General features: G+C 52.0%; 1 protein-coding gene across 1 annotated transcript in view; it reads right to left on the bottom strand.

The window, feature by feature from the left end:
• Positions 1-279: 279 nt before the first annotated feature.
• Positions 280-21,782, bottom strand: part of Rasa4b (RAS p21 protein activator 4B) — a 27,699-nt gene continuing 6,196 nt past the window's right edge. The window contains exons 3-21 of the mRNA XM_076923216.1: positions 20,499-20,612; positions 20,042-20,103; positions 18,738-18,867; positions 16,226-16,307; positions 15,200-15,331; positions 13,491-13,582; positions 11,659-11,776; positions 11,299-11,449; positions 10,983-11,047; positions 10,612-10,724; positions 10,239-10,431; positions 10,004-10,141; positions 9,196-9,340; positions 8,533-8,702; positions 7,861-7,998; positions 6,711-6,846; positions 5,194-5,314; positions 815-879; positions 280-693 (exon numbers count right to left, since the gene is read on the bottom strand). Of these exons, the coding sequence (XP_076779331.1) occupies positions 572-693; positions 815-879; positions 5,194-5,314; positions 6,711-6,846; positions 7,861-7,998; positions 8,533-8,702; positions 9,196-9,340; positions 10,004-10,141; positions 10,239-10,431; positions 10,612-10,724; positions 10,983-11,047; positions 11,299-11,449; positions 11,659-11,776; positions 13,491-13,582; positions 15,200-15,331; positions 16,226-16,307; positions 18,738-18,867; positions 20,042-20,103; positions 20,499-20,612 (2,287 nt within the window). The 3' untranslated portion in view covers positions 280-571. The remainder of the gene's footprint in view (positions 694-814; positions 880-5,193; positions 5,315-6,710; positions 6,847-7,860; positions 7,999-8,532; positions 8,703-9,195; positions 9,341-10,003; positions 10,142-10,238; positions 10,432-10,611; positions 10,725-10,982; positions 11,048-11,298; positions 11,450-11,658; positions 11,777-13,490; positions 13,583-15,199; positions 15,332-16,225; positions 16,308-18,737; positions 18,868-20,041; positions 20,104-20,498; positions 20,613-21,782) is intronic.

The raw sequence follows: 21,782 nt of genomic DNA, 5'->3' as shown, positions 1-21,782 counted from the left end.
AGCCCTGCTATACAGTCTGTATGTGTGCCCTGAACAAAGGAGCTTGGTGTGTGGTGTCTGCTTCCAGCTGGGAAGATCCATCAGGCTCCACAGCTTAGAGAACAGAGAGGGTGTGGAGAGGACTATGGGAAAGGAGCTGCGAGTTTAAACAGGCCTGGCCCCAGGTAACCTTGAACCTGCAGCGAGGCTGGTGACCCCAGCCCTCAGTCAAACCCCCATCCCCATATAGGGTCTCTTGGATTCAGTCTTTCTCTGGACCCATCCCAACACCTCGGCATCTCGGCAGTCACAGAAGGTTTATTAATGACAGCCCCTGACATCCGACCTAGGAGGCCAGACAGTGGTGATGGCTGGGAGCAAAGCAGTGTGGGGTAGGCAGCCTGGTCTCCTGGGTGAAGAATCTGGGCCACAGGGACTATAGGAGCAGTTGGGTCTCCCAAAAAAGCAGGTGCCACAGCTGTCCCCCATAGACATGGAGAAGACCATGTTGGGTCCCAGAACAGTTGACTGGGACAAAGGTCCTGAGCATGTGAAGGACCTCCAAACGCCTGACAGGGGCTTGCTGGACACCTCAAGTCTGTAGCTCTAGAAAGTGATGGGGCTCTCTGGGTGCTGGGCTAGCCAGGCTGGAACTGTGGGCTTCTCGAAGGTCTTGCAGCACATGAAGCAGCTGGCCTAGTGGGTCCTCAGGAGCTGGATGGAGATATATTGTAGGGAGGGCAGATGTGACTTCAAGGGTCTGAGATCCCCTACCCATGTGGCCCTGGAGGCAGCTGAGCCACCAAACCCCGAGTCCCAGATGGGAGTGACCTACCTTCGCCACGGCCTGTGGGTGAGGGGCCTGCTTCTGTTGCCCGACTAAGGAGCTGGTGCTTTTCCCTGCGGAGAAAGGCAGAGTGAGGGTCAGCAACCACAACTACCTTGCTGGGAAGACAGAGATGTCACACACACGGACTCTCTGAGCAGGGAGTGGCTCTAGGGTACAAACAGATGCTTTCGGTCCACAAGGAATCAACATAGGCACAGTTTCCACTTTTCTGGTTCCAGCCACGTTCCTCTGTAGCCCACCATTCAAACATGGAGAGGCCAAAAGCCTCTCCCCCGCAATACTTTTAAAGCTGTTCCCACCTTCAAGCCTGACCTTGAAATTGTAATCCCCCCTGCCTCAGCCTCCCTAGTGCTAGGGTTATAGGAATGATGACCATGCCTGGCCAGAGGCCAATGGCAAACCAAGTCAAGCTTTGTCAGCCTGGTTTTGCAGGGCCTATGGGAAACAAGCCAGATGCCATCTGAAGGTCCTCAGATGCCAGCTATGGGAGGAAGTTAGCGGCAGGGCTGGGATGGGAAAGCCTGGTCTTCCTTGGCAGGTCAAGCCCTCTTCCATTGTCTCCCAGGCCTTGTTATTTCAATGTTTCTTTTTTATTATTTTGTTTTGTTCTGGGTTTTTTTTGGGGGGGGGAGTGGGGGTGGGTTTTGTTTGTTTTTGATACAGAGTCTCACTATGTAGAACACACTTGACCTCCCTCTGCCTTTCCAGTGCTGGGATTAAAAGCATTCACCACCACAGCCAGGCATGGTGATGTCCTACTCTGGAGGCAGAGCAGATCTTTGAGTTCCAGGCTAGCCTGGTCTGCAGAGAAGGTTCTAGGAGAGCCAGGGCTACATAGAGCCCTGTCTCAAGAAAACAACAACAATAAAACAGAGAGAGGGAGGGAGAGAGAAGGGAAGAGAGAGGGAGAGAGAGAGACAGAGAGGCTGGCTAGAGAGATGGCTCAGCAGTTAAGAGCACTAGCTGCTCTTCCAGAGGTCTTAAGTTCAATTCCCGGCAACTACATGGTGGCTCATAGCCATCTGTCTTGGGATCTGATGCTCTCTTCAGGGATCAGGTGTACATGCAGGTAGAGCATTCATATACATTAAACAAACAAATAGGAAAAGAAAAGAAATCCCATCACATTTAGCTGTTTTGGTTTCTGAGATTGGGTCTTAAGAGACCCAGATAGGTCTTAAACTCTCTGTGAAATAGAGCAAACCTTACCTTCTCATCCTCCGGTCTCCACCTCAGGAATGCCAGGGTTATTGTTATGAACACTGTACCCAACTCAAAGGTTTTTATTTGTTTTTGTTTTTGGAACAGGGTTTCTCTGTGTACCTCTGGCTGTCCTGGAACTCACGCTATAAAACAGGCTGGCCTTAAACTTAGAGATCCCCCGCCTCTGCCTCCCAAGTTGCTGGGATTAAAGGCATGCGCCATCATGCCCATCTTTTTATTTAAAAAAAAACTTTAAAACATTATTTTATAAGTGTTTGTTTGTAAACATGCATGCGTGCCTGGTTTTTGAAGAGGCCAGAAGAAGGTGGCTGACCCTCCTGGAACTGAAGTCACAGACAACTGTGAGATATCAGGTCAGTGTTCAAAACTGCTGAGTCATCTCTCCTGCTCAGATTTCTGAGGGAAGACCAAAATTCTGGGAGATCACCCAGTAACAAGAAGGACCTTTGAATCACTTCCTGGGGTCCAGGATGCATGTACAGACAAGCAGCCCCCTTTGTGTAGCCCAGGAGAAAGCTCTAGGGAGCTGAGATGGCCTTAGAGCATCCTCCAGCCTTGCCCTCACAGTGATTCAGAGCTAATGGGGCCCAGGGATCCTGTTTGGCAAAGTTGTTTTAGAAAGCATCATGGAGGCGCATGCCTTTAATCCCAGCACTTGGGAGGCTGAGGCAGGCGGATTTCTGAGTTCGAGGCCAGCCTGGTCTACAGAGTGAGTTCCAGGACAGCCAGGGCTACACAGAGAAAACCTGTCTGGAAAAAAAAAAAAAAAAAGAAAAAAAAAAAGAAAGAAAGAAAGAAAGAAAAGAAGAGAAAAGCAAGCAAGCATCCCAGAGCCTGGTGGCAGTACTGCATGCTTCCAGCACTCAGTGGGAGGAAGAGGCAGGTGGAGCTCTGAGTTCAAGGCCAGCCTGGGCTACAGAGGGAGTTCTAGAACAGTCAGGGAGAAAGCCTGTCTTAAAGAAGGAAAGAAAGGAAGAAAGAAGGAAGAAAGAGAGAGAGAGAGAGAGAGAGAGAGAAAGAGAAAGAAAAGGAAAAGGAAGCAAGCAAGCATACTGTCTTAATTAGCAAGATAGCTCAGGAACTCGGGAACTCATAGAATTAGCTGAGGGCAAAACCAGTGTTCTGAAGTCATCTCCAGAAGGCTGGGTAGACAGGCTCAAATTAGCACAGGAAGCAGTTGTGGCCATGACCCCTGTCATCCTAATAGGAGATGACCTCACGATGCAGACTGGCAGTAGGAAGGTGCTTGGCCTCATTAAAAGAGAAAGAATGCAGGGCCATCAAGATGGCTCAGAAGGAAAGGAGCTTGCTGCACAAACCCAGGACCTGAGTTCAATCCCTGAGACCCACATGAAAACAAAAGAAGCGCGCTGTCGCCACAAACGTGTCCTGTAACTCCATATGTATGATACAGAAGCACACAAAATAAATAAAAGAGAGATGGGCAAGCTGGGTGTGGTCACTCAGGCCTGTCATTTCAACTACTTGAGAGACTGAGACAGGAAGACCACACTGCTGGGATACATTGGAAGACCCTGAGGACCAAGGAGATGATAGCTCAATTGTTAAGTGTTTGCTCTGCAAGCATGAGAACTCTAGTTTGAGCCCAGTGTCCATGAAAAAGAGCCAGATGAGTTTAGAGAGATGGCTCAGTGGTGAAGAGTACTGGCTGCACTTCCAGAGGTCCTGAGTTCAATTCCCAGCAACCACATGGTGGCTCACAGCCATCTGTAATAGGATCCAATGCCTTCTTCTGGTGTGTCTGAAGATAGCTACAGTGTACTCAACATACATAAAATAAATAAATAAATCTAAAAAAACACACACACACAAAACAAAAAACAAAAAAAACAAAGCCACTTATGGTACTGCTTGCTTGTAATCCCAGAGCTGGGGAGGCAAAAATAGGCAGGGATTCTGGGAAGCCAATCTTGTCAAAGCAATGAGCTCAAGACTAATCAGAGATCTTGTCACAAAAATGAAAAAAATTTAAGCCGGGCAGTGGTGGCACACGCCTTTAATCCCAGCACTTGGGAGGCAGAGGCAGGCAGATTTCTGAGTTCAGGCCAGCCTGGTCTACAGAGTGAGTTCCAGGACAGCCAGGGCTACACAAAGAAACCCTGTCTCGAAAAAGGAAGAAGAAGAAGGAGGAGGAGGAAGAAGAAGAGGAGGAGGAGGAGGAGGAGGAGGAGGAGGAGGAGGAGGAGGAGGAGGAGGAAGAGGAAGAGGAAGAGGAAGAGGAAGAGGAAGAGGAAGAGGAAGAGGAAGAAGAAGAAGAAGAAGAAGAAGAAGAAGAAGAAGAAGAAGAAGAAGAAGAAGAAGAAGAAGAAGAAGAAGAAAAAGGAGGAAGAAGAAAAAGGAGGAAGCTGGAGAGAAAGGAGGAAGCTAGAGAGGCGTCTCAGTGGTTCAGAGCTTGTGCTTCTCCTCCAGAGGGCCTAAGTATTCCATTCTCAGCACTTACAACTCCAGCTCCAGGGGCATCCAGCATCTCTGGCTTCTGTAGGCACCTGCACTCATGTGCACATCCTCACACATGGGCACACATGTATACACATAATTAAAACAATGAGAGTAAACGGAACTAGAAATAAAAGGGGGTGAGATAGCCGGAGAGAGGATAAGAGTGCACAAAAGACTCTTCTAGGGAACTGAGTTCTGTCTTGTCCCATTCCCCACTCACATCAGGTGCCTCACAATCACCTTTAACTACACACCAGGGGAATCTGATGCCCTCATCTGGCCCCCACAGGTGCCTGCGCAGATATGGCATAAGGAGGCATACATACATGAAAATGAAAATATAAGTGTTTGTTTGTTTGTTTGTTTTGAGACAACGTTTCACTGTGCAACCTTGGCTGGCCTAGAACTTGCCTAGGTTGACCTCCAACTCATAGAAATCCTCTGCCTCAGCCTCCCGAGTGCGAGTGCTAGGCTCAACGGTGAGCACACCACACTTGGATAAAAGTAAATCTGCCTAAGGCAGAAAAACACCTATGGAATCAGAGGCAAACAAACAACAAAAAGAGAAAGGCAGAAGAAGCCAGCTGTTACTTAGCAACCCTCAGCCGCGTCCCAGTTGCAGCCCTCAGGCCAGCATGTTTGCTGGGACCATGCAGCTGCCTCTCCTTGAGCCTCCTCACCGAAGAGCAGCCTCCACGCCTAGCAGGTGCCTGTAGATGAGCTGAGCCTCAAGGTCATGGTCCAGTGGGTCATTCCATTCCTGCAAGGTCACCCGAGAGTGGGTCTTGTCGCATCCCTGATCTGGAGGCAGAGAGAGGGCAGGGTTACAATGGAAATACCATGCCCAGCTTCCTGGGAGCGCAGAAAAGGAAATAATGGAGCCTGATGTAGGCGAGGAGTTATGAGGGACCCACTAGGGGCTGCTAAGACGATCCTGACTGCCTGTCACTACGGACACTTCTGCTCCCAGCAGATCATCGTGGCTTCAACTGCTGGACCACTGTGGAAAGTGGGTGTGTGCTGTAGCATGAAGATCTGTCTGGAGGTTGCCCTGAACTACGTGATCATCGTAGGATGGGCCCGAGCTTCCTGCATTGGAATGAACGGGTCCTCCTGCTAATTGCTGGCTCTGCCACCTTTTCCCACTTAACCTGCCCACTGTAAGCCTCAGTTACAGACTGTGGGCGTGGCTTAGCTGCCCACTGTAAGCCTCAGTTACAGACTGTGGGCGTGGCTTAGCTGCCCACTGTAAGCCTCAGTCACAGACTGTGGGCGTGGCTTAGCATTAGAGCTGCTGCCTGGAATCCCTGAGGAGCTAGCTTGGTGTGCCTCATTGGTAGCGTGCTTACTTAGCATGTTAGTGGGCCCGAGTACCATATGCAGACACACACACATACTCATGTATGCATGCACACATGTGCACACACATTCTAGTCTCAGCTTCTTCCTGGTAAACTGGGATCTCAAGTTGTCTCACGGATCACAGGGAGCCCCATATCATCACTAATGAGGGAACCGCTTCGATGGCCATCAACAGAAGCCAGGGCAGAGCCGGTACAGTGTAGTCGGGGCGGACAGCTTTTCCTATGCCAGGCTCCGTGGGCTGAGAGCTTTAAGCTTTAGTTAACTTTGTGAGTGGGGAAGGTCTTGAAATTTCCAGAACTGATGGACAGTGTCACATGACCATAATACCAGAAAGTTGGCTCAGCAGGTAAGAGCACTGGCTGCTCTTCCAGGAGACCAGGGTTTGATTCCCAGCACCCACATGGCATCTCACAACTGTCTATAACTAGCTCTAGGGGATCCGACAAACTTCCACCCTCTACGGGCAGCTATACACACACACACACACACACACACACACACACAGACACCATTCACACAGATACTCATGCATATACATAGATAAAATAAATCTTTATTAAAAATAAATATAAATCTTTAAAAGAGAGAGAATCTAGTAAGTTTTCAGGCTATCCAATGAATTCACTCCCGTGTATCACACACTTTGCATGGCATTTACCAAGCCACATGGTCACAAATCGTTCTGTGCCAAGGGTACCTGTAGGCCTAGTTGTTCTTGGTCAACTTTGTCACAGATAAGTATGTGGTTTTCCAAGCCCCAAGAACCCCCCTCCCAGCTTATGACCTGCTTGGGACAGATACAGAGTAGGGGGACCCAGGCCAGCACTCCCACCTGTCTTGTCCTTCTGGTGACAGCAGCTCCACTTGTCCCCACGGAAGATGCCAGGGTGGTATGATCCCAGGAGGCCCGTGTTGTTGGTGCTCACTTTGCGCAGTGCAGACAGCCACTGGTTCATCTCGTTCACACACTGCAGGGACAGTGGCTCAGAAGTCTACCTCTTCCTCCCCATCAGCAGGTACTCTCTTCTGAGCCACGCCCCCAGCCCCTCACAGACTCTCTACTTGGTACATACAAGCTAAAGCAATCTGGGAAGAGGGGAATCTAATGAGCATCTGTCTCCATCAGATTAATAGGTAGGGAAGCCTGTGGCGCACTTCTGATTGATGACTGATGTGGGCCCAGCCCACTGCGTGTGTTGCCAACTGTTAGCAGCTGGTCCTAGGGTGCATAAGAACTCAGGCTGAGTGAGCCACAGGGAGCAAGCCTATAAACAGCATTTCTTCATGGGCTCTGCTTCAGATCCAGCCTTTGGGTTACTGTCCTGGAATCCTGCCTGGCTTCTCCTGATGTTTGACTGTAATCTGTAACCTGTAACCCTTTCCTCACCAAGTTGCTTTTGGTCACAGTCTTTATTACAGCAATAGAAACCTAAGACACACCCTTCAGCTCCTCAATTAAGGATTCTTGGCAGGCATTCTACCTCTGAGCCACGGCCCCAGCCCCTCACTGGAGGATTCTAGGCAGAGGCTCTACCTCTGAACCATCCTCCCCAGCCCCTCACTGGGGATTCTAGGCAGGGGCTCTCTTGCTTGAATCATGCCAAAAGCACATCACTTGACATTTTTAATATTTACTTTTGGAAACTAAGGCATTGAGATTCAGGCTAGCCTGAAAACAGTGAGAATCTTTAAAAAAATACAGACCAGAAAAGGAAAAAGCAAGCTCTGATCACAAGGACCTAGCCATAAGGACCTAGCCACAAGCATACCTATATATGGAGGCCCAATGGCAAACATGAACCACCACGCATCTAGGCATGAGACAACGCCTCCCCCCCCCCCCCAAGGTACTTAGGTACTGCACAGCCTGCAGTACCTAAGGTAGCCGACAGGGGGCGAAGGGGAGAGGAGGACTAAGTCCACATTCTGCGCCCAGGAAACACTTGCAATCTCCTCCCCAGAGCGCCCTCCACAGGCCACACCTTGCACTGCAGGTAGACAGTCTGGGCCCGGCCAACATCATCGGCGTAGATGACTTGCATGACGTGGGAACTGCCGAAGCTCTTTTCCTCCACCTTCTCTGCAGCCCGGATGCTGGCCAGCTTGATGAAGACGCTTTTCTGGGGCAGTCAGAGAAAAGGAGGCTGAGGGGCGGGGCCATGTTGCTCTACTTTCTCATCTGGCCTCCACATCCCCTTCAGCAGGTGGTATTAGGGCGTACAGTGAGGGATCTGAACAACCCCTTTCTTGTTCCTAACGGCCTGCTCTGTGAAGGGATCCCAGCCAGAGTCGAGAACAAACACCAACCCCCTGGGAGCAAATGCCCTGGAATGGGTGGGGTACTGAGCATCAATCAGACTTAGAGCTAGATGCCAGGTGTTGAGGGTAAACCTGCTTTTAGGGTTTGCATCCAGGAAGGTTTGCAGAGCAGCCAGTGTCCTAAAGTACCCTACTCTATAAGTATGCTGCCCAATAAACAAAATTTGTCCTATCTGTCATTTTGTTTTGAGACAGGGTCTCACGTCGCCCAGATTGGCTCTGAACTGTCTATGTAGTTGAGGCTGATCTTAGAAGTCTTGGGGGTCCTGCTTCCAGTTCCCAATTGCTGAGCTTACAAACAAGCGCCATCCTAGAAAGCCTCGTGCCTCACTCACCTTGGAGCTGGAAGTCTTGGCGAAGCTGAGGGCTTCCGTGGTAAGGGAGAAGTAAAGTTTCTTGAACGAGGAGGACGCAAGAGGGCCTTTGCCTTTGGTCCTGTGGATAAACAGTGGTCCCTCCTTCACAGGCGGTGCCAGCGAGTTCAATGCCCGCTGCAGGTCCAGCTCTGAAAGCAGGGAAGAAAACAGGCAAGAAAGCCTGGCTATCAAAGGGTCGGGGGAGATTAGGGGAGGAGCTAAAACCAACAGGAGGAGAGTCAAATTCCACCCCAGAAGGCTAAGGCAAACCGGATGCTCTAACTAGTGGTGGGCGGGATCGTGTGGGAAAAGGGTTAGGGAAGACGATTGGTTGGTGCCATGTTTGCCAAGCTTGGACAGACCCTGAGTTAGATTCACTGCGCTGCATAAACCCGGGCTTGGTGGCACATGCCTATAATCTCAGCTTTTGGAGGTGGAGGCCAGAGGATCCACTTGGATTTAAGGTTATCCTTGGCAGTGAGTCTGCGGCCAGCCCTGGGTTATATGAGACCCTGTCTAAAACAAAACAACAAAAAGCCGGGGCGGAAAGAGGGTTTAGTCTGGGTGGGCAGGGCGGTAGGCGGGGTCAAAGTAACAAACTTGCACTCAAGCCTTGGGCATGATACTTGGTGAAGTTCTTGCCTTCCTTTTCCTCTATGTCCACGAGCTTCGTAATGAAGTCCTTCAGCTGCACCACACCCTGGCGCACTGTGGGCTGTAGTGGTTCCATCCACGACTCTTTGGCCCTGGAGACCGGTGTGTCCATATTGCCTACGTTCTGGACCGCCTAGGAGTGACAGCAAGCAGTTCATACATGGCTGCCTACTTCAACCTAGAGATGGAGACTGAGGAGGCAGAGGCCTTACACGGTCCCATAGGGGAACCAGGGATGCGGGATGCGGGATGCGGGATGCGTGGATCACGGCATTTTGAGTCTTTGGACACCCGATTACTTGGGATCAACATTTTGGCCTTTCTCTGCAAGTCTGCTTAATTACATTGTGATCGTGTGTATGTTGGGGCTCGCCTGGGCATGTGTGGAACTCGGATGCTGATTATGGAAGTTTATTCCTTCCTTCCATCATGCGGGATCCAAGGCTTGGAGCAAGCATCCTTGCCTACTGAGCCCTCTTGCTGGCCCTGAAAGTTTCATCCTACTATCAGACTGCTGCAATGTTGGGTCGATAGATGCACGTCTGGGAATAAGATTAGAACTGGGAAGATTCCAGTTCACAAGACAGGCTTTGGACCTTCTGTGTCTCCTTATGTGTGGATGGGGCTCTCAAGAAGTGATCACGAAAATGCTTTTAAACTGTGAAGTGCAGTGCCATAGAGGATCACTGGCCTGTCTGCAAGACCTTCCTAGAGCCAATTAGTGCGACACTGCGGAGCCTGCCAGGGTCCCTTTGCAACCTAACTGGCCTTCCCGTCCCAAACTGCAGACCCACACCTTGGCCAACAGAAGTAGCGTGCGGCTGGTGCGAGCATCTGCATGCCGCTCTCGCAGGTGGAAGAGCTTGGGTGACAGGATGGCGGGAGAGAAGAAGCGCAGGCACAGGAAGCTAGTGACCGCGATGAATGGTACGTTCTAGAAGGGTGCAGAGAGTAAACTGGTCAAGAAGCATATCTGTCCCGCGGGATTCCCTTTCGGTCCCGGCCTTCTGCTCTGCCGACAGGGGGCGCACCTGGTGCTGGGCGCTCGGGAAGCGCTCGCGCACGCGCCTGAAGAGTTGCCGAAAAGTGGCCCGGACCACAGCTGGGCACGCGCGAACCGAGCGGCATATGGCGCTCAGCAGCGCCACCAAGTGGGCACGCAGCGTCTGAGCGCTCTGCTCCAACACTTCAGCCTCTGTCTGTGGGCGGTGCAGCCCAGAGCACCTGCAGGGGATTAACCAACAGTCAAGGTCAGGACTTACAAATACGTAGCAGCTGGGGGTCCCATGTGACAACGAATACAGAGAGAAAGGACAAGTGAACCCAGACAAAAGGAACCATAAACACCTTTACACAGGACCTGATTTGGCACAGTTGTGCACCCAGCGATTTCCCCGGCCTCACCCTACATCCTTAACTTCCACTTTGCTGGGGTCCAGCTCCACGTACTTCTTCTCCTCGAACACTCTGTCAATGATGGGGCCCAGGATGCCATGCAGATAGCGCATCCCTGCCACCTGAGGGCCACCATAAACCACACTAGTTAACCACCCCGTGTACCATCTGCCTGGAGTATTGACTCAGATTTGAGCAAGATGCACAATTACAGTGACTTCTCTGCTGAATGTGTGTCTACATGCATGCATGAATAAATCCATGTATAGGTGAATAAGTGGATGATGAAAATATCTGGCCTTCAAGGGACCTAGACACAGACAGAACTACCCTCTGTGGACATGAGGGTCTTTGTCTGTGAGATGACCATGCAACCTCACCTTCAGAAAAGACTCCATGGACTTTGAGGCCAGAGAATTGCTCCGGAAGAGGGTGTTGGCCTCACCTGCAAGCAGAAATTCTAGTGGGCAGGGAGCTGGGACAAGCAAGGCCTTGGACGCAGGAAGTCAGGAGAACCTCGGGGATGGAGTCTTGGCCCCTCAGTCAATGGCTTTCTGAACATTTCCCACCTGCCCCGCCTGGACTATTCTTTTCAGGGAGGGAGCAGTCTTGCCTCCACTTTAGAGGGGCCCATTAGTTAATATGCTAAAGAGGGTCTCTTCCACCCTGCCTGGGACAAGTCCTCTCAGGCCTCACTGGTGCGGCCCAGCTCCAGCTGAAAGAGCAGGTCCAGAAAGTCCTTGGCCAGCCCCTGCCCCAGGAAGAGCTTGAGCAGAGTGGTGGCCACTTCCTGACGACAGTCAGCACTGGTTGTCTCCTCAATGACGGGAATCAGCTGTCCAGGGCCCTGCAGAAAGGGGTAGTGCTCACACCCACAGGGAACCTAAACCACCCCAGGGTTAAGACCTCAGAGCATCATGGGAAGGTTGTCTGGGCAGAGGATGGAGTCCTTTGGACATTGGTTAGTGCCCTCCCAGCCCCGGGAGTCAGTTTATTGCTCTGTAGAATGGGTGAACTAACCATGAATACTCCCAGTCTCCCCCAGGGTCTCCTCACCTGAGTGCCCAGCTTCACCTCCTGGCACAACAGTTGTACCAGAGGCTGGTAACAGATGGACGGCAGCACTGTCTCATCCCGAAGCCGCACCTCCAACTGCAAGGAGCCCAGGTTGCCCCTGGAATGGGCAGCCTGTGATGTCTCTACCAGGGACCTAGTTTCCCTGGGCCACGTCCACTCACGTAGGCTCAGGCTTTTCCCCTTGGAGATTAGCAAAGCGTTCTTTGTTCACATCTGTCCGATACTCCACTCCAGCTTGGCCTTTCTGAGTCCCTGTCTGGAAGACCTTCCTAGCCCTATTACCCAAAGAACTAGCACCGTTTTCCAATGCCTAGTGCCATCGTGCCTCCTGACTCTGGGGGACTATGGGATTCCGCTTGTGCCTACCAAGCTCCCATATTCCAAACTATCAACTCTGGAACATGGTCATTTCACCTGTGTGCTTTGCCCAGGAAGCAAATTGTTAAGCTAACGGAGAAATTCGGGCTCCAGTAAGTTAGGCAACACGCCGTAACAAATCTAGCCACTAAGACTTCTTACTGTGACTCCCTTGGAGAAGGCATTGACTACGGCTTACTGTTATGGTTCCCGCTATCCTCCGTGTATAGCACACTGAGGAAGCCATCAAGACTGTTCTAGACTGCTAGGCAGATGCCATGGGCTGGGCACACCCCTGGCCACCTGTCCCTGCCCCAAGAAGAACACAGATGAGGGATGTGGGACCTTCTTCAGAGATCCAAAGCTCAGTCAACCAAGGGGTGTGAGGGAGACCAGAAACAAGCCAAAGATTTTCTAGCTGGGGCCACCAGATTGAGCGGAAAAGACAAGACACCAAGTTAAATTAGCAGGTTTTTAGTAACAATGTGGCTTGAATTCTCAGTGATCTTTTTTCCTTCTTTGAGACAAAGTCACACCTTGTAGATTCAGGTTAGCCTGGAACTCTGCAGTCCCCTGACTCAGCTTCCCAAGAGCCTGGACTACAAGTGTGAACCACCTCATCTGGCTTGCATTTCTACATTAAAAGAATATCTGCCAGAGCTTGGGTGGAGCTCAGGGGGAGCACTTGCCTATCATGACAAATCCTTAGGTTTGATACCCAAGTGTGGCATATAATCCAGCATGGGGTGGGTAGTGGGTAGCCTGGGCTACATGAGACACTGTCTCAAAAAAAATTTTTTTAACTATTTATCTGAAATTTAATTTTAAGATAGGGTCTGGCTTTATCAACCCAACTGGCCTCCAATTTTAAAACGGGTTACAAGTGTATGTCACTTGGCTTGACTCCAGGTGTCCTGTTCATGTGTATGCTTGCATAGGCCACAGTGCACAGCCTAGAGTGTCTAGATGACCTGTTGAGCCATCTTGACAGCACAAGGTGTTCTAGCACTTATCTGAGTTTTACCTTCATGGTGCTGGAAATCAACCCCGCGGCCTTGAGCCTACCGGGCAGGCACTCTATGACTGGTATATCCCCATGCTTGTCCTGCCTTTCATATGGCACCTCTAGTTTTGGAGACTCTTGGGAAAAGAGGGTTCAGAGTCATGGCCCCAAGGCACTCTCCCTAGGGACTAAGGATCTGCAAGGAAGCCCTTTAAAGGGAAAAGGTCTGAGGACATATTCTAGAAAGTTCCAGAACATACAAAAATCGGAGATCCATGTATAACTTTTAGCTCAGAGGTCAAGAATATGAAAAGGGAGCAGGAAGTTCCCACCTGCCTGCGAAAGGTGCTGGCATAGTGGACAAAGGCTGAGGGACTTGAGCTGTGGACCCTTGACCCCTGACCTTTCCTTCTCAGCACACACCCCAGGGCCCCCCGCTAGTAACACTCACTTGCCTCGACAGCTTTTGGACTGGTCAGGCTGCAGCCGGAACCAGCCCTCTTCCTGCTGGGCTGAACACAGTCTCTGGACATTGACCACCACCTGGAAAAGGGCAGACGAGGCTGGAACACTCGAGTCACCTCCTGGCTAAGTACTGAGCCACCTTCTTCTTTCTTTTTTTTTTTTTTTTTTCAGGGCCTCACAGGTGCGAAGCAAGCACTCCACCCCTGAGCCTCACCCCTCTCTGCTCCCTGGTGAGTTCTAGGCAGGTGCTTTCCCATCTGGAATTAACTGAAACCCAAAAGTAGAGGATACATCTGTGAGGGGTTTCTGTTTAATTTGAAGTGGGATGTTCTACTTTTTGGGGGGGTGGAGTGGGGAGTGGTCCAAGACAGGGTTTCTCTGTCTAGCCCTGGCTGTCCTGGAACTCACTCTGTAGACCAGGCTGGCCTCAAACTCAGAAATCCGCCTGTCTCTGCCTCCCAAGTACTGGGATTAAAGGTGTGCGCCACCACTGCCCGGCATTTTTTTTTCTTTTTTAAAAAGAAACTTTCTGTTTTGTTTTCTCCAGACAAGGTCTCACTATGTAGCATGGGTTGGCCTAGAACTCACTATGTAGTCCAGGCTGGCTTCAGACTTATAGCGATCCACCTGCCTCTACCTCCTGAGTGTTGGGATTAAAGGAGTGTGCTAACACACCTGGCTTCTTTCTATTTTTTGAAATAGGGTCTTAAGTACTCCAGGATCCTCTCACCCCCACACTCCAAGTGCTGGAATTGCAGACATGGGCCACCATGCTTGGCTTGTAATTTCATTTGTTGAGACAGAATCTCACTGTGTAACCCATGGTAGCTTCAAATCTGCAATCCTCCTGCCTCAGACTCCCAAGTCCTGGGAGAACTGCAATGCCTGGCTTTTTGTTTTGAGACAAGGTATGGCTAAGTAGCCCAGGCTGGCCATCAATTCACTCTGTAGTCCAGGTGGGCCTTGGAAAGGAGATCAGGCCTCAGCCTCTCAAATATCTGGGATGGTGGGCTTGTACCACTAGGCTTGGCTTCAAGTATTGCTCTCCTAGGGCAAAGGGGCACCTTGACTGGGTCCCAGAGCATCAGGCAGCTGGGTTGGAGCAATCCTAACTTTATAGTCTGAGAAAGTGAGTGGCATAGCAGAAATGGATACCAGATGCTGCAAGTGGCCGGTGTGGCCTGGGCAGGTGGTGGATGGAGCAAGTGGTGGGTGTATTCTGGGCAGGTGGTGGGTGTGACCTGGGCAGGTGGTGGGTGGATACTGGGCAGGTGGTGGGTGTAACCTGGGCAGGTGGTGGGTGTATTCTGGGCAGGTGGTGGGTGTAGACTGGGCAGGTGGTGGGTGTGACCTGGGCAGGTGGTGGGTGTATTCTGGGTAGGTGTTGGGTGTGACCTGGGCAGGTGGTGGGTGTATTCTGGGCAGGTGGTGGGTGTGGCCTGGGCAGGTGGTGGGTGTGACCTGGGCAGGTGGTGGGTGTGACCTGGGCAGGTGGTGGGTGTGGCCTGGGCAGGTGGTGGGTGTGACCTGGGCAGGTGGTGGGTGTATTCTGGGCAGGTGGTGGGTGTGGCCTGGGCAGGTGGTAGTTGTGGCCTTGGTAGGTCATGGGTGTGGCCTGGGAAGGTGGTGAGTGTGGCCTGGGAAGGTGGAGGCAGGGATGGTGTTGAAGCAAGTGGGGGTGGGGCTGGTACTTACTTTGCCTAGGAAGTCATTCCGGCTAACAAGATCCCAGTCCCAGACCTCCACCAGCAGTGCTTCCGGGGCTCCCTTTTCCAGCTCAAAATCAAATGTCTCATTCCAGCGTGGGTAGCAGGATTTCTTCACCACCTGCTCCGACAGGGATTCAGTTCACAGGGCTGCCCAGCGCCAACACCTCCCCTGGTAAATGCTTCCACATTCAACCAGCAGTGGTGGAGCAAGCCTGTCACTCCAGCCACTCAGAAGGCCATATGACTGAGTTCAAGGCCAGTTTGAGCCACTTAGTGAGACTCTTACTTAAAAAAATATATATATATATGAATGTCTTAAACTTAAGAGTAAAAAAAATAATGATTGGGGTGGTGCCGGAGTCCTGCTGCCAGTGTGAGTTTTTGAGTGGGTAAAGGCAACCTACCTACAAATAAATATATATGAGAAAAAGGGCTGGGGGCGTGGCTCAGTGGTAGAGCCCCTGCCTAGAATCCCCCAGTGAGGGGCTGGGGGTGTGGCTCAGTGGTTGAGCCCCTGCCTAGAATCCCCCAGTGAGGGGCTGGGGGCGTGGCTCAGTGGTAGAGCTCCTGCCTAGAATCCCCCAGTGAGGGGCTGTGGGCGTGGCTCAGTGGTTGAGCCCCTGCCTAGAATCCTCCAGTGAGGGGCTGGGGGCGTGGCTCAGTGGTAGAGCCCCTGCCTAGAATCCCCCAGTGAGGGGCTGTGGGCGTGGCTCAGTGGTAGAGCCCCTGACTAGCATGTTCTGAGTACAGGATTCAGTCCCCTGTAGTGAATAAACACTTGATAAGAAATAGCACACTTCACCAAGGGGAAATTGAAGTCCAGAGTGAACAACCATCTCATCGAAGGCCACACAGCCAAACAGAGGTTGCATTGAGAACCCAGCTCCAGACAAGCTCCTGCAGGGTGCCACCCTCTTCAGGATGATCTTCATATGAAAATCAAGATTCAGAAGCTGTTCCAGAGTTTTCGCGTCCCCCACTCCAACCCCTCCAGTCCGCCCAATTTCCTCACCGAGGTCTCCTGGGTCCGGCCATTGTAGTGCACTCGGACAAAAGGGTCAGATGCGCCATTCCGGTCTTTTGGTGCTAAATCCCTGGGAGTGAAACGGGGACAGGGGATTACTGGACAGGGGACAAGCTGCAGGATGGGGTGAACATGGCAGGCTGGGAAGGGTTGGCTCATCCATGGCTGCTGACATCATACTGGCTGACTGCATGGCGATTCTCCCCTCCCCCACTACGATCACTCATAGTCCACTTCCCTACCGGCCATGAAGACTACAAAAGGCTATGTCTCCTGACCGAACAGCTGCAGAGGTATCCTAGTGTCTGACTTGTTCAACAGAAGGGAAGGCAACTATCAGACACACAGCACTCAGGAAGCTGAGGCAGGAGGATGGTGAGTTTTGAGGCTAGCCTAAATGACATACTGTCAGTCTGAGATGCATAGCAAGACTGTCTCAAAGAGTAGGGGTGGGCATAGTGCTCCCCTACCAGACTTGCTAAGAGGAGGCTGGTGTGGCTTAGCTGTAGTCCTTGGAGCAGAGGTAGGGGAGTGCGGCGGGTAGGGGGACATGTGTCTGTGTTATCCATCCTAGTGAGTAATGGCCCCGAGGTCCAGGCATGCAACCATGAGCACGTGTGTACAACACCGTGCCAGCGGCAGCCCGGTGTCGGCATGGCTGAGAAGGGTAGGTAGATAGAGGCAGATGGGCGAGGACCGTGGATGAGAAGAAGAATGGGGGCGGACAGGCTATGGCTCAGCCATTCCTCATAGCTCCAGCCTCGGGCAGCCACAAGACAGCCAAAGTATCAATCATGCAACAGGCATCCCTCCATTAGCCAGAGAGACCACTTCCTCCCAAATGGGCTGTCTCAGGAATATTCAGTTTCTTTTGTGGAACTGGCTGGCCAGAGGCTGCCACCTGGCCCAGGGGTGGACTGGAGAGACTGTGCTATCCCACCCACACACCCTGTCTGAACAGGTTATTCCCTTTTGCCTTCGTGAGAGACACCACACACACACACACACACACACACACACACACACTGTCACAGGACAGGGAGGAGGCTGGAGCCAGAAGGGAAGGCGCCTTTCATGGGGTGTCTGTGAGTCACAGCCAGGCCCAGACAGGAGTGGGGACAGCAGTTAAAAATACCCCAAGGCTGGGGGTTAGTCCTGTCACAGGTGACTCAGGGCCACAGAGCCATCCAAGCCATTATCCCACCCCCACACCCTGTCTGGACATATCAAGAACTTTTTTCCTTCCACCCCATGAGGGACCATACACACAGACACACAAATACATACCCACAGCACACACCATATACACACACAGACATCACACACATACCACACACATATGCACATGGGAACACACACAGGGGAAGTTCATATACTGGGGTTGGAAGCCCAGACCTAGTAGTGGGACATTGGTATCTCAACCGTTCAAAGGTGCACACAATAGCCTGGCAGTGGTGTCACACACCCTCAATCTCAGCACTCAGGGAGGCAGAGGCAGGAGGATCTCTGAGTTTGAGACCAGTCTGGTCTACAGAGAGAGTTCCAGAACAGCCAGGGCTACACAGAGAAACCCTATCTTGAAAAAACAAAAACAACAAAAAAAGTTTGCAGCCGGGCGGTGGTGGTGCATGCCTTTAATCCCAGCACTTGGGAGGCAGAGGCAGGCGGATTTCTGAGTTCGAGGCCAGCCTGGTCTACAGAGTGAGTTCCAGGACAGCCAGGGCTACACAGAGAAACCCTGTCTCGAAAAACCAAAAAAAAAAAAAAAAAAGTTTGCACACAACCTCTGATCCCCTAGTTTTTGGGACCTAAATTCCACTTTTGAGCATTATTTTAGGCTGAGCAAGGTGGGGCCCCTACAATCCCAGCACTCAGGAGGGTCATGAGTTCGAGGCCAGCCTGGGCTACAGAGCAAGACCCTGTATCATAATAAAAGACAGGAAAGCTTTGGCTCAGTTGGTAGAGGCCTTGCCCTGGGTTTGAACCCTAGCACAGCACACACTGGATATCATGGTTCACACAGGTAACTCCAGAACAAGTGAGCGGAGGTAGGCGGGTCAGAAGTTCATGGTCATCAATGCTACAAGGCCAAACCTTGTCTCAAAAGAGAGAGGGAGATAGAGACAGACAGACAGACAGACAGACAGACAGACACACACACACACACACACACACACACACACACACACACACACAGTGGGAGGGGAAGAGGGAAAGGGGAGAGGGAAGGAGAGGAAGGGAGAGAATTCAGAGCCCAGCAGTGGTGGTGCATGCCTTCAGTCCCAGCACTCCAGAAGCAGAGGCAGGCAGATTTCAGCCAGGGCAATTTCACAGAGAAACTCTCTCAAGAAAATTCAGATCAGAAGAAGAGATCATCCTGTCTCTGTAGGGTGGTCGCTCAGGCAACACCTCAGTATCTGCATGGTCAGGTCATCTCTTGAGAGGAGGAGGAAGAAGGAGACTGGGCCTCCCCACGTCCCCTCCCCTCAGCCCGTCTCACCTGGCCTCAAGCACCGAGCAGCGCAGCCGGTTGGCATGGACCCCTGGCAGCACCTCCAGGCGCAGGTGGATCTCACCCTGCACCTCCTCGTTCGGGTCCACCTCCATCAGGTGGGTCCATCCACTGAATCCTGCAGAGCTTCATGTCAGTCAAGGACGGGCCCCGCCCCCCCCACACCCTTCACCTACAGACCCACCTGCCCTCCCCCATAGCTTCCCCATCCCCCCCTTGAAGTCCTCTGGATATTCCCAGTGACAGATTCGGAAACAGGAGCAGGGGCTGAGCAGACGTTGAAGTACTGAGATATCTGTCTACTGATTGTGTGGGGTTACACCGTTTGAGCTAAACTGAGTGGCCAGGGAACTCTCGCGATCTTCCAGTCTTTTTCTGACAATGCTGGAGTTATAGGCACAAGTAGTCATGCCTGTTTTTTACTCAGGTCCTGGGGATTTGAACTTGGGTCCTCTTGCTTTCATGACAAGCATTCTTCCTGACTAAGTCACCTCCCTAGTCCACTATTTTTTTTTTTTCATTATAAAGCAGAGTGTCATATAGCCCAGACTGGCCTCCCTGATCCTCCTGCCTCCACCTCCCCAATGCCAGGATTACAGGCCTGCACAAACACAGCTCCTAGGCCTTCATTATCAATCTGGACTTTGATTACATGCTCCCGACCCCCACTGGTTGTGGAAATCTCCACTCTATCCTTGGCTTTCCCACCTTAATATGAGAACAGTGGCTCCCTCCAGGCTACCGGGATGATAGTCTGAAGACCAGATGTGGGAACTACAGAGGGACCCACCATGGGGAAATGTACCAGGGGCACCTGGACAGCTCAGGCTACCACAAGAGAGGCCACCAGCCTGGCCATGTCAGGAGGTTCCGTGAGTCAGCAGAGCCTGCCACCCCCTCATCCCCACCCCCAGCCTCACAGACAGGAACAGGTGTGTGCCCCAGGAAGCCATGGAACGAGTCAGAGGCTCGGCTGGCAGAGCCCAAAGGACCTGTGACCTCCTGGGCTCGACCATCTGAAAAGTCCAGAGAGGTCGAGACCTGTCTGAGGTTACACAGTGAGACCTGGGCAGGGCTGAAACCTCTTAAAAAACAAACAAACAAACAAACAAACAAAAAAAACAGTGTACATTCTGGAAATAATCCAAGTGGCCCTGCAGTCTGAACCAGCATTGGGCCAATTCCCTAGGGTTTAGGACCCATGTGGAGGGACCCAGTGGAAAATAGGAACTACACTGTGTGGTAGGAGTGCCAGGTGCCAAGTAGACCAGTGAAGAAATGGGGCATCTTACCCTTTGGGTGAGAGGCTAGCGTGTCCCTTGTGAGGCAAACCTTCCCGATCACATCGTCCCGGCTAGGGGTGGAGACAGAGTCAGAGTTGAGCTATGGAACCAGCCTGCTTGGAGCCCAGCCCTTACAGCTCAGCCCCCATCCTCCAGGAAGCCATCAGCTGCAGGACAGCACATTACAGCAGACCACAGAACATCTGGGCAGCCGTGGATGCTCTCACGGTGCATGACACACTTCTGCGCGTGAGACCTACAACACACCACACTCATGCCCTCTGGGTGCCCACTTCATAGGTCATGCCACCATGCATACATGTGTGTGCACCAGTTCAGCATGCTCAGTCCCACCTCTCCCCAAACCCTCTCAACATCCCCACGTACAAAGAGGATGCAAAGAGACCAGCCATCAGTCACAGCGATGGCCACATCCCAGTCCAGCTGCAGAGCGGGGCAAACTTACCTAAGGGCATCCTCATCCATGATATAGAAGGCCACCGTGTGGAACGTGGGGGGTAAATGCACTTGGTACTCTTCACCCCAGAAGGGGCACAGGGTCTTCCATACAGTGGCTGTCCTATAGGAGAAGACACCTCAAGACCTGGTTAACCCACCCCCACCTTCTTTGCGTCTGGTACCTGGTGATCGCATTGGCTCTTCCAGCCTTTGCTGTTGCCTCCTGTTCGCCCTGGATCCATGAGCTACTGTTGTACATTTGGGGAAACTGACCCCACAGTTGTCAATAGCTCCAAGTAGTGGTGGAGAGGCAGAGCAGGGACACCCTCCCTCCCTCCCTCCCTCCCTCTCTCCCTCCCTCCCTCCCTCCCTCCCTCAAGAACAGAGCTGTCAGTCAACTCATGGAATTCAATAGGGTATATGATTTCATGGGAGCTGAAGTCCCGAATGGCTCAGAGGTCACACAACCACTTCTCAGAGGGGTCATGAGGAAACACAGGCTTCTCTGTCTCTGTCCCTCTCCCTGCCTGCTGCCCATGCTTAAAGAGAGCCCAAGCTTAGGCATAGCTTGTCAACTGATGCTAGGGTCAACAATGGTTGCCCCAGTCCAGGTGTGCTGTACAGCCCAGTAGCTCTGGTCATGAACTTTAGAGAGCAGGGTCTGGGTGAGGGGCAGGATAGGACAGCAGACAGCAGTCCCGTGGGGTTGGAGTTGGTGAGATAGCTTATCCGGTGCCCAGCCCGACGGCCTGGGACCCTCATGGTGGAAGGAGAGGACCAACTCCTGCAGACTGTTCTCGGACGTCCACCTACAAGCTGTGCCATGCTCTCTTCCCTCATCTCTAAATAAATAAATGAATTTTTAAAAATTAGGTTGGGCAGTGGTGGCACACGCCTTTGATCCCAGCACTTGGGAGGCAGACGTAGGTAGATCGCTGAGTTTGAGACCAGCCTGGTCTAGTAGCCCAACTTCCCAACAGTAGTCAGGGGCAGCTGTGGTCCAAAGATCTAACAGTTCTCAGTCCCGCAAGGCAAGCAATCGAAGAAGAGTTCTAGGACAACCAGGGCTGTTACACAGACAAACTCTGTCTCGAAAAAGGAGGAGGAGAAGGAGGAGGAAGAGGAGAAGGAGGAGGAAGAGGAGAAGGAGGAGGAGGAGGAGGAGGAGGAGGAGGAGGAGGAGGAAGAGGAGAAGGAGGAGGAGGAGGAGGAGGAGGAGGAGGAGGAGGAGGAGCAGGAGCAGGAGCAGGAGGAGGAGGAGGAGGAGGAGGAGCAGGAGCAGGAGCAGGAG

This window comes from Arvicanthis niloticus, chromosome 24, assembly GCF_011762505.2.
Source record: "Arvicanthis niloticus isolate mArvNil1 chromosome 24, mArvNil1.pat.X, whole genome shotgun sequence".
Taxonomy (NCBI): Eukaryota; Metazoa; Chordata; class Mammalia; order Rodentia; family Muridae; genus Arvicanthis; species Arvicanthis niloticus.
This window is presented reverse-complemented; position numbering and strand designations above follow the sequence as displayed.